The 12361-nt window shown below is 38.9% G+C and overlaps 2 protein-coding genes and 1 non-coding gene across 3 annotated transcripts; 2 read left to right on the plus strand and 1 right to left on the minus strand.

Annotated features, from left to right (window-relative positions):
• Positions 1 to 1539: 1539 nt before the first annotated feature.
• On the plus strand, positions 1540 to 4083 carry LOC114752182 (uncharacterized). Its single transcript, XM_028940908.1, has 3 exons — positions 1540 to 2303; positions 2599 to 2786; positions 3291 to 4083. Exons 1-3 carry the CDS (start codon positions 1625 to 1627, stop codon positions 3759 to 3761), a joined length of 1338 nt encoding a protein of 445 aa, XP_028796741.1. The 5' UTR covers positions 1540 to 1624; the 3' UTR covers positions 3762 to 4083.
• Positions 4084 to 6674: 2591 nt separating this feature from the next.
• Positions 6675 to 6746, minus strand: TRNAD-GUC (transfer RNA aspartic acid (anticodon GUC)). The gene has a single exon. It is a non-coding gene; the product is annotated as a tRNA-Asp (tRNA).
• A 3640-nt stretch (positions 6747 to 10386) lies between these two features.
• On the plus strand, positions 10387 to 10830 carry LOC114752179 (basic leucine zipper 4-like). Its single transcript, XM_028940905.1, has one exon. It carries the CDS (start codon positions 10387 to 10389, stop codon positions 10828 to 10830), a length of 444 nt encoding a protein of 147 aa, XP_028796738.1.
• Positions 10831 to 12361: the final 1531 nt, after the last annotated feature.

The following is a 12361-nucleotide window of genomic DNA, read 5'->3' on the forward strand; positions in this document are numbered from 1 at the left end:
ATCCATAGAACCCTGAGCTGTAAATACGGAACTTGAGATTTCAGTGCTGTGCATATAACTTAACTTGGAAGCAAAGACTTCAATATGTACAGTGTCTTTATTGGCCTCACCTTTCCTATCTAATCTCTGCTAGAGTTTCATTCAAGTCTAGGAAACCCAAGAGAAAAAACAAAAAGCTGATTATGCTTGAAACTTGATCCTATTTAGCTTTTCGTAGTGCCTTTGGAGATGAACACGTGTACCTTGAATTTTGAAACTACCAGTTTAATTTGGTTAGTGCAGAGAAGTATGACTAAGACATGTTGCCTGGGTTTTTGCGAGCCCAGTACTTTTGGAGACACACTTGCGGCCACCCTTGTTCGTCCTACTGGTTTACGCACAGTTAGCTTTAATTCAATTAAGAATTGGCAATGCAGTGACTACCAGATGAAAAAGCTTGCAAAGCCTTCCTTCCCAGGCTGCAAGCAGCCATTGGGTTGGGGTAACCATCTGTGATTTTCACGTGCTTTGTCTGGAAAGAGTCTCTAGCGGACGATGCATGAGTGGACAATGTCACGTGCCGTAGCTCTGTTTCCTCCTGTTGCTCCTTTGTATGGGTTTTTCACTTTTTCCAGAGTGACCACCATAAAAACCATAAATTATAGAATACAGACTGATGTGATGGCGTTGGTGAAAATTTATGAAGATGAGGATGGAAGATGGACTAAATGAAATGAAGACTGGTGGAAATCAGATGGCATACATCAATCGGGAAGGTTCATTGTGGGCATAGGGTCCTATTATTTATGTGCGCACCCTGGCAAGAGCACAGGACAATGCTATCCATTATCCAATGGCTTCCACTTTCAACTTTCAAATTTCAAATGAAAGCCACCGTTGGCGAATTCAGAAGTGTTGAAGTCAAAGCCCGGTCAAAATATTGCACAACCAAGCCCAACAATATAAAGCCCAAAAACACGATTTCATGCTGATGTATTATCTGATTGTAATGCGGATCCTTTGTTCACGCTAGGACCTTGTATCTCTAGGGCTCTGCCCTTCACTTATAGCACTCATTCGCTGCCTCTGCACATTGTATAAAGGCTGTACGTTGCTCTACAATGGCTATGGCCGAAACAAGAATGCAAATGATCGGTATTTATATCTTTCGGACTCTCTACCTTTTTTAAGAGAGTCGACGTTTGTCATATCTTGCATTGCATTTGGGATCTGCAGAAAAAGGTAAAAGAAAAATCATAACATGGACCAAGTTACACTAGACAGAAGACATACCGGACAAAGTATTTGATGCATATGTTTTCTGCCTTCTGCAGTGTGTAGCATGCATTAGAATGTGTGGGTAGTTATGCATATGCAATGCGGTCTTGATGTAATTTTCTTATTTCAAGAAAATAAAAAATAACTGCCCCTGTATATTTTTGCCAACAGATATTTTAATTATGATTTTGATAAATTAAGAGATGCTTAGCGCGTCAATTTGGATTAAGGGGCCACAAGTTGTAATGACGAGGCGCCAATAGGGATAGTTCGTAAATCGTAATTGTATGAGCCTTCTTGTGTTGTTGCTACTGTTTAATCTCGTCAACCGTAAAGCGTTTCCCCTGTTTGGGACCCCGAGAGCGGAATGGAGATGTCATGGCTGGCTCGCTCTCTTGCGAACTCCCTCCGACTCGACCCCGATGACGCCGTCGGCGACGATAATGATGAATGCGACTTCGTACCCAATCATCCACACGACCCTCCTCCTACTTCATCTAGAAATCACGAATCCCATCACCTGCACCAACGCCAACAACCGCCAGACAATGAGTTTGGATTAGAAAATGAAGCGCTTGCTCGGGGGGTCCAAGAAGATCTTCACGTATTCAAGCAAACTCTGACTCGTCAATTCTGGGGAATGGCATCCTTCTTAGCTCCTCCCCCTGCAGATTCCCACCCTTCCTTTCCCTCTCACCGCCACACGCAATCTTTTCCTGCCGCATCCACTCGTAATCGATCAGAGCCTTCCGATCACTGTGTTTCTCAGAATACTGAAGAATCAGAGGCGCGACGGATTCGGAGAGGCTTTTCCCACATCGAAGAAGCAAGTTTCCACCGGGACGTCCCTGAAACTTTGGGCAGAATTCCGAATTCGATTTCGTTTGGATCCGAGCCTCTAAGAAACGAGGAATCCGCAATGGAGGAGTATGATCTTGAACGCGGGGTTGGAATTACAGATGAGGTATTGGCCTTCGCCAGAAACATCGCGATGCATCCCGAGACGTGGTTGGATTATCCTGTCGACGAAGAAGATGACACGGATGGTAAGCGGGATTTGATATTACTCATCCGGCTGTCTTATTCGTGAATGATGCTTATATTTCCTTTCGACGAAAATTCTTTATGCTCTTGATTTGAGTTTTGCTTGAGTCATAACCATGAAGATCGTGCTGTTTATGAAATTGTTGAGTTGACCCGCACACTGCGTCCGTATCGGCAATGAGCTTGATCTCCCCTTTTCATTCGATTCTTGTTGTCGTTTTTTGCGTGCTCCAATTCTTATAGTGATGAACTTGGCTGTCTGCCCACAATTAATTCTGCATATCTACTTACTCGTAGATTTTGACATGTCCGATGCCCAACAAGAGCATGCTATGGCCATTGAAAGACTTGCTCCTAGATTAGCTGCGCTCAGAATTGAGCTGTGCCCTTGCCATATGAGTGAAAGTTACTTTTGGAAAGTCTATTTTGTACTTTTGCATTCAAGGCTTAATAAACAGGACGCTGAGGTTTTATCTACACCTCAGGTGAGTAACCGGGATTTCGCGCTGGTTTTCATATTGTTCTTGCAATCTGGAATGCACAAATTACCTTACTCTTGTGGTGGCTTCCTTGGTTGATATGCTAATGTGGCCATTTTATCTAAGGAGACTTATCTTTGAGTGCAGTTTTAATCCTTTTCAAGTGGATTCAAAATTACAGAATCGTCAGGTCCTTGCTTTTAGTTTAAAATCTTTTTATGCCAAACCTCATACACGAATAATTGGCAAACATCAAAATTTGGTCATGAAGAAGGAATACCGGCCATATTATGTTTGATTAATAGTTGGATTTTTCCAACCTCGAAATGTTGATGGGGTTTAATTTTGAAAATATGATAGACTTCACACCAAGAGGTGTTGGCTCTGTTATAGTTCAACTTATTTTGCCGTACAAAGTCCTTCGAATGTTCCTTTGTGGACCTGTATCTGTTTTATAAGCACTAACTCATTCAGCCAGCATTAACTGTGCCTTCATGATAATATTTGCAGGTTCTGGCAGCCAGAGCACTGTGGATGAAGGAGTTACAGGAGCAAGAGAAACTTGAATCTGAATGTTTTGGAAGGAGCATTTCCTACTCAAAAGACACAGCTCAGCAAGAAGACTTCTCTCCCAGATTTTTCGATAATGCCTATTCTGGTACCATGGCTTATGGAACATACAGATTTGAGGAAGATTATGGGAGTGATAAGCACATGGGTGAATGCTCTGAAGACCATTTAATCGATGAGCCAGTCGTCGAGGAAAACTCGAAAACTAAAACTGAGGAGAAGGACCTATCAAGGGTTCGATCCTCTAAATTTGTTCTCGAGGACTATGAAGATGATGAGTACGAATGGCCGGAGGACGATATTGATGGAATTACCGTGCCCCAGGTAAATGAAGAAGACATATCTTTTAGTGATCTCGAGGATGATAATTATTCGTTGAAACCTGTTACCAGAACAGAATTAAATGCATGATAGTGGTGCCGTAGGGCCAGTACTGAGTAGATCTCCAATAGAAAGAAGAGAAAGTATGGAGGTCCCCTGCATTTTTTGGTTGTACATAGTGATTGTTTTGTTTTAACCCCCCCCCCCAAAAAAAAAAAAAAACAAAAAGAGAGAGAACGAAACAAAGAAAAGAAGTTGCAGAGGCGGTGCTGTGACGTGTTGCATGCGGTGCAGCAAGGTTAATTGTATCGGTTTATTTTTTGATTTGTAATGTACACCAGGTTTTTGTGTGGATGTACTTGGGCAAGTGTCGGATGGAATAAGAAAGATGGGGACCTATATTTGATACCTAATATGCGAAACAGGTGTAGGGTGAAATATACATGCCCATCAATTCCCAGTTTCTGAAGACATTTTTGTGCCATGATTGTATGTATGTATATAATAACGCAGAAGCAAATGTAGCCAGTAGGAATGACTTTGTCTTTTCTGTTCTCAAATATTGAATGTGAAGTTTCGCAAGTTTGATGACAACCGCAGGTTGGTTTAAAAAAGACGACAGCTGCAGGGTTTATGGTGTCCACCTGAATGAATGATCCTCTAAATTATTCAATGATGTCTGTCTAGGTCGGCTTTGTTTTTTTCCTAGTTCCGAATTAAAGAAAGCCAACCTGTAAGTTAGTTCCCTTCAATCGGTGAAACGGTGACGAGATTCCATTGTTAAGACAGGATATTACTAATTCTGTCCATAGCTAAAAAATGAAGACCTACGTGGTGAGGTATAAGTCAAATACAGAGGGTGCGGATGCAGCACATCAATGTCTCCGAACATGCAGTTCCGTCACCTGGAGCAATTCAAAGGAGAGAGAAATTTGGCGATCAATCGTAAAGAGGGGAAGTCAGTGTTCGAAGGGAATTGGAAGAAATAGCTTTTCACCCCAACAATGAGATATGTCATTCAACCACTTCTGACACCTGACTCGCCCTATCGTAAGAATGGGGAGGCATGGCCATGAGGGGACAGGCTTGCGCACTTGTGCTTCTCTTCATCATTCTTAGTTTTTGTTTACGTTTCCATATGATTAATGATGAACGATCAACTTGCATTATTGCTACCGGAATGATTATGCTTTGCTCTTCTATGTAATGGGAATGAGGGGACCCGGCTATGTTGTTATTCAGCAACGCATGACCACAAGAGCGTCCCAGCGTTGAAGTTCATTTTTTGACCGTTTGCATTGTTTGATGTGCCACTTATTATACATTTTATATGATATATATATATATATATATATATTCCAGCTAATGACGATTTAGATTTCCAGCTGATAGAGCCCTTTCTCCCTCTCATGGACATCTAATTTAACCAGATTAAATATGAAGCATGTTCTTATAGAGTTTTAAGTAAATTCTATACATACACACACATCAATAAAACTTTGCATCAATAACAACTCAAAATCAAGGCAAAGCAGGTCTAAAATATTTATCCTCCTCCTTCATCAAACTCCATCTCTTGCCTAATAGCGTGGAGGGGGATCAAGGATATAAAATTTGGTTTCCATATTATGAGAGAACTCAACCAAATTGTCAATAAGTAACATGTGCTTTCGGTGATATGATTAATCAAAACCTTTCAGTGTACGTGAAATAATAATCTAAGCATCATTTATAACATCTCTAAATGAGCGATTTCTCTCACAGCCCCTACTCATCAAATTAACAGCCTGGCAAAATAGTATGAATTTTTATACATTTTGTATAATATATAATTAATTATGCTAGTATTATATTTCTGTCAAAATCTTGGAGAGACAAGGCAAGACAAAAGCAGGCCTAGCCGTGAGGTTGTGTTGTAAAGTATTCCATACACGAATTCTCGATTCTAGCTGCCTCCTGCGAGTGGAGGACGGAGACCCATTATTCGCCAGAATCTCAGTTTATATATGTAGCATTCTCTTCTTCTTCTTTTTAATTTTTTTTTGTGGAAAAAACGTTAGTTAATATAGTATTTAGTTCACTGTATCCCTTCCCGATCATCCCACTTTTAATTTCTGGGGCCTTATATCTGGTTTCTTTTAAAAAAATAAAAAATAAAAAACATATATTATATATCCTTGCTATTTATGGAACTTATATATATGTGTGTGTGTGTGTATTTTTCAAGACAGGATACGTTTATTTTGTATTTACTTTTGAAGTTCAAGATGAAGACCATTATCTCATCAGTATTTTTTTCTTTTTTGGGTTCAAATATCTCATCAGCGTTAGCAAAAGGGGTTCGGGTATCAAACTGGCTTTAAGTTGTCGACCAGAATCGATCTGATTCTCCATGGCCCCGAGTTGCAACGCCATCACAAATTTTATCTTGTTATTTGAAAAGGGATTTCAATTTAAGGAAAGTTATTTTTTTCCCCAAAAAAATGCTATAGCATGATATTTAATGATTTAATTCAAAACCAGCAGTTCATCAAATCAAAATTTCTACAGCTGTGTGGGACGAATAGTTCATGCCTTCTGTATTAATATTCATGTTTTTTGAAGTGTATTTAGCCCGTATTATCAGTTAATCTAATTTTATGTCAAACTGGCCGAATGTAATCTTGAGCATTATCTCCTTGATTTGATTATAAAGCCGTTGATTTCTTGAAGAGAAAAAAGAAAGAAAGAATATAATCTTGAGCATTATCTCCTTGATTTGATTATAAAGGCAGCGGGGCTATAAGAAGATCAAAGAAGGAAAGTGTGGGATGATCGAATCTTTTTTTTTTTGGCCCCCCCAAACACCGTTCAATTTTCGTAGGGAAATGACACGCGGTCCCTGCATATTTGACCGAAGCGGGAGACGTTGGCAGCTGGCAGGCGGCGTCTCCTTCGTTGACCAAAGTGTAGAAGCGGACGGTTTAAGCTAAAAGGTAAGGAAGAGGGGAAAAAGTGGAAAAACGCCGTTGCCGGGGATCGAACCCGGGTCACCCGCGTGACAGGCGGGAATACTCACCACTATACTACAACGACTTACTTGAAGTGGTTGTTGCTAATTTCTTATTTAAATTTAACATTAAAATCTCCTCATGGATAACTGATGAGAGATCCCGCTACCTGGAGAGCTGCGTATATAATACACATATACGGGAAAATATCATTAGTCGTCCATCAGAGGTTTGAAACTCAGTCTCTGCTTTGTGATCATATGTTTTGTATGGAGCCAACGATGTCCCCAGTGGATGCATGGGAGCCCTCGGAGGATATGCTATCAGCAGCATACTAATCTGTGTGATTATTACTAATGACGCCAGATGATCCTTCCCGTTAAGTTTACACACTGAGAACTCATAATTGAGGACTCCCAAATTTCTGATCGGATGTGCTATCTCAGGTTATTAATATAAGAGTTTGTTTAACTTTTAATTTGATCTTAAATATAAGATCTCAATCCATTTTGTCTTGCATATTTATCTTTTTTTTTTTTCAAGTTAACCCTTATAATAATAGTAGTTCTAGTCTATACACTTGATTAGTAAGAATATTTTAGAAAAGACAATATCTATTTATTACAAACAATTAATATAACTAATTTCTTACACTATTCAAACTAGTTTATTAGCTCTTATATTAAGTATCGAAGGTTTTTTTGCCAGCTATATATGTGTATCCAAATACATATATATAAGCTCTTAATTAATAATGACTTTTGTTGAATTTTGATTTTCTTCATAAGATGCTTATATAGAGACATTCCAACTGTGCTTCATGACATTTGCTTTTTCCCCATGTGTCATCCTCATCATTCCCTTTATTTATTACTCCTCCGGTTCTTATTATAAAATCCTATTTGACTTTTTATTTGATTCTAATTATAAGACCCCAATCCATTTTGTCTCTTATATTTATGCATTTTTTTCCAAGATAATCCTTCTAATAATGATAGTTTTAGCCAATATACTTAATTAGCAAGGATATTTTAGGAATGACAACACTTATTTATTATAAATAACCAACTTAACTTACTTCCTTAATCTCCTCAAATAAGTCAATTGGGTCTTATAATTAGGACCGGAGGAGTAATTTCCTAGTGCACGTAACCCTAAACCTTATCCCGGCCCCCACTATGCTCCCATATGATATGAACTACTCACAGCCAAATCCCCCCCGCGAATAAAATAAGATTAGTATCAGCCTCTAATAATTAATTTTAACTAATCGTCAGATGGTTTAGGTATGCCTGATCGAAACGGAAAGACAAGAGTTGGGAGAGTGGAAATTCAGATTTGGCCGAAATAACAAAAAAGAGAATTCTAACCATTTGATTATTCTATTAATTAGACACAATTTCTTTTAATTAGTTGGATGACCCAATCCCTTTTTAGCCTTACTCGTTTATTTATTATTTTACAGGTAAGCAAGCTTTTCTTTGTTTGAAACATGAAGGGGCCGGCCGGCACGCATATATACCAAGACCCTTTTAATTTAACCAACCTGAATTGATTACGGTAATTAATCATCACTCTAACCTTTTATAACCTAACATGATGAATGACATATGAAGCGTGGCGGTAAATAACCAGCAAGTTTAACGCCATCAAAAGGACTGGAAAGAAACTAACACTGCAGTTGCTAAAGTAAACTTTTTGATTAAAAAGGATATAACAACTCGGGTTTGGAGAGATTATCCAAGTTAGAACTAACAAATCTTCATGATTCAAGAAACGCACGAAGAAATAAGATTTTTTTGAAGATGGGGATATTAGACTAATTTTTATTACATTCATCTTGCTTTGGCACCAGAAGTATTCTTTCTTGTAATTTCCTTCGGAAATTTGGAGGCAGCATGCACGTGCAAGCTACTTTAATTTGGCACGGTGATCAAAGTTAAACCAAAATGGCAATGGAAGGACTGCATGTTAGGCTCCACTCACACTTGTTTTTTTATCCTTGCTATTATAATGGTCCAGGGCCAACCAACTACCCTCCCCAGAATGCTCAACTGAGAAAACTACCCTCCCAAGAATATTCTGATCCTTAGCTTTCTGTTCTTTACTACTAAGTATTTCTAACATCGCAGCAACTTAATTTTTATCTGCCCTTGCCTTGTCTGTTCACATTTCGGACCAAAAGCTAGTGAGAAAGCAACCCACTTCTCAGCGATTGCATTCGGTGTATAAAGCTAATATTTTCACACACGCGCGCGGGCACTCGATGTGACCATATATTCACTTAGAAGGCAAATAAAGAAAATATGTGCAATCAGTCTGGTTAAACGTCTCGCTCGCTTTATCTATGACGAACCCTATTTTCCAATTCTCTACTGATCTTTACCATTTTCATCTCTACAAACATCGAATAATTGGTCACTTTTTGATTTTTTTTTTATATGTTCCTTTTAAGTGATCTGATCTTATCAATTTGAGGGGGCATATATATGTGTAGTATCAATCAGTATCTATCTGCTTATCTATATGGAAAGTTCAGTATCAAATTAGTGTACAAGGAAGTAAAGCATCGTCTCTCAAGTCTTTCCCTTAACTCGTAAGAAAAATGTACGTCACGTGATTCGAAAAAAAAAATTACGAGAATTCTTCAAGAATATAATGTACGAAAAGGGAAAATAAAATTAATTGATTATCAGCGATCTACAATGCATGAAAGTTAAAGTTTATTGCATTATTCGTCTTTCATTTATTTCTCCTTCCATGTGCATCTCCATGGACAAGAATTTAATGAGAATATATAATGCACTATTGATAGATCTAATTTGGACATCGATCTCTGCAACACACACATGCAGTTCCCAGAACTAGTCATCAAGTTCACCAAAATAGGGAAATCCTCGTGTAGGAGAAAAGTGAAGGAAGCTTGTCAAGAAAACCTAAATAATTTGCCCCATTTTTAATGAAGTTTTTTTCTTGGAACTTTGAAAAGTGGTGGAAGGCTTTAATGAATGATGAGGTGCTGAGAGCAGTGAAGTGACAGGAATGGAAATAATTTGTAGCAATAGGGGGACGATTTTCCACGAGCTAGACGCTTATTAGCCCACCTTTACATTAGCAAATATATATAAATTTTTTCCCCTTTAAAATATGTATGTGGGTGGCAACTTTAACGCTCTGCTTTTTCACCTTTTATGTGCGTATCCAAAATGGCTTGGCGACATAAACACAGTCCGCTTCCAGTAACTTTCTAAACCCATTTGGTTTTTACTTGTTTCTGTTAGATTCTTCGTCATTAAGCTAAAGCTAATCTTCCCAAGGAATCTCTGATATCTTGTTCCTAATTAATAAAAAAGGCGAAGTACTACTATAAAAATAAAAGATTTCGACAATATATCTGATTTCCTCCACCACCAGCATGCCACCTGACATTAAAGTTGCATGTAACTGTGTTGATCTGCAGCATTTATTTTTGCCAAAACAAATGACACCCATACGTACATCTGAAACTTAGTTCCTTTTCTGTATTTTTTTCCCCTTCTTTTTAACTTTATTTTTGGGGACAAATGAACCCTAGCTTTCCGAAAACTTTTGCTTCCATGGACCCCACGGGTTGCTCCTCCTCCATCCTAATTAAATACCCAACTCTGGCTCTCTGGTTCTTCCCTTTTCCCTTCCTTTCCTCTCTCTGGTTCCCTCTTTGAATATAGTAGAGTTCTGCTGCCATAATGCTCTTCCACGAAGACGAAGCGGTCCAGTTCCCATGGCCGGTTCAGGAGACGGCGGTGCTCACGGCTGGGGATATACAGGAGTTGTTGTCCCTCCTCCAATCAGGAGACGAACCAGATCACACGAGCAGCCCAAGCTCCGGTTCGCAAGGGTCCAGCCGGGAGGTTTACTCCAATGACGAGAGGAAGCGCAGGCGGATGCAGTCGAACCGGGAGTCAGCCCGACGATCCCGCTGGAGAAAGAAGAGACATTTAGAGAACCTGAACAGCCAAGTGAACCGCTTCTCAGTCGAAAACCAACAGCTCAAAAACCGGCTGGGCCTGGCCTTGTATCAACTCCGAGTAGCATGCTCAGAGAATGAACGCCTGAGAACCGAATCCGTGGCCCTCATGGCGAGACTTTCTGATCTATATTTGATTTTAGGCTCCGAGCATTCCCAATAGGCGGCGTTGAGCCATGATTATTAACCAGAATATTAACAAAAAGGTATATTATAAGTACGTTCGTGCATGCGTCGTCCACGTTCCCTGGTTCCATATTGTAAAATAAATTAAGCTGTGAACGATGGATCGATGCAATTAAGTAGCTAGATTTATGATGTGATTCACGTAGGAACTGATTGGCGAGTGCATGAAATGTGCTCGATACATTAAATGAGAGAGCAAAATATGGGCGGCTGGTAGCTTGCTACTCGTTTCCTTTCTTTCTGATGAGGAGGAGAAAATAAAGTAGTGTGCTTCGAAAAGCCCCACGTTGTTGGGAGTAAATTAAATGTGTAAAGATTTACGGGTCTGCTTTTTAATCGTGTTGTCCTGTATGCGCCTTTTCTTCTTCTTATTATGTTTTTCTTTTTCATGTGTGATAAGCTTAGCTTTGTATAAACGAGGATAATGCTTTGCCTTGATAATTGACGGTGAATGACAAAGAAACCAATAATTCATGGAATGACGGAATCTTCGTGGAATCTCGTTGGTATATATGACACAGGAGTCCTATTCGATGTTAATACGTGGCATCCTCTTATATAAGGGCCAAACCAGGAACGACCATACATGCTTTCTGTTTCTTCCTATTTCTTTGTCTTTGCTTTTGATTTAAAGCGCTCCGAACATAGACTTGACGAAGACCTCAATTAGTGGAAGGGGATGGCTGCCTTCTGATCTCTCTCTCTCCCCCCCCGCGCCAAAGAAAACACAGATAAAAATTAACGAAGTAAAGTTGGAAAAGAACGTCCAGCCAAAAATATCATCTAGGACCCGCGCATGTGAGTGATTCTTTGTTAATCATGTGATAGAAATTACCTTTTTAGCTCACACCACTACTACTGCTCAGATTTAACTACTTTTCACACATTTCAAGAGTTTATATGACATCTCTTGTGCAAAAATATATTATATAATGCTGGTAGATTTTCCTAGACTAGATTTTATATATCTTTTTAATATCTGGTGATCAAACAATATTAATTGTATTGTTTAAATACGATATAGAGCATGCATGATCCTGTCATCATTAAAGTGGGTGTAGTAGTACCAGTTATTTAATTCTATTATATATTTGACTATATATATGTGTGTTTGTGTGAATGTTCGAGAGTATTAACAAGAGTACGTACTACGAGTTAAAATGTATGCATCATAAATTTATGAAGGAAAAAAAGTTCAGTCACGCACACGCACTATAACATATGATTGTCTTTCAGTGGTTCCAATGATCCCCAAAGGATATTGTCTCGACGTTAAGAATGATAAAAAAAACTCATATCCTTTGTATGATTCTTCTTCAGTTGGATTTGTGTACAGAATGAAATGAATCTGTATCTATAGAGTCTCTGATTATTTGCAGATTGTTTTTTCTCCTCTGGGAGGCTCTCCCAGGGAGTTTTCCATAATCCATTGAACTTTCCCATTCAAGGGTTGCTATAATACTCCTCCGGTCCTTAATATAAGACCCAATTATTGAGTTGGTTTTGGT

The sequence above is a fragment of the Neltuma alba genome, unplaced genomic scaffold, assembly GCF_004799145.2.
Source record: "Neltuma alba isolate B1F8T4 unplaced genomic scaffold, ASM479914v2 tig00007266_pilon, whole genome shotgun sequence".
NCBI classification, from domain to species: domain Eukaryota; kingdom Viridiplantae; phylum Streptophyta; class Magnoliopsida; order Fabales; family Fabaceae; genus Neltuma; species Neltuma alba.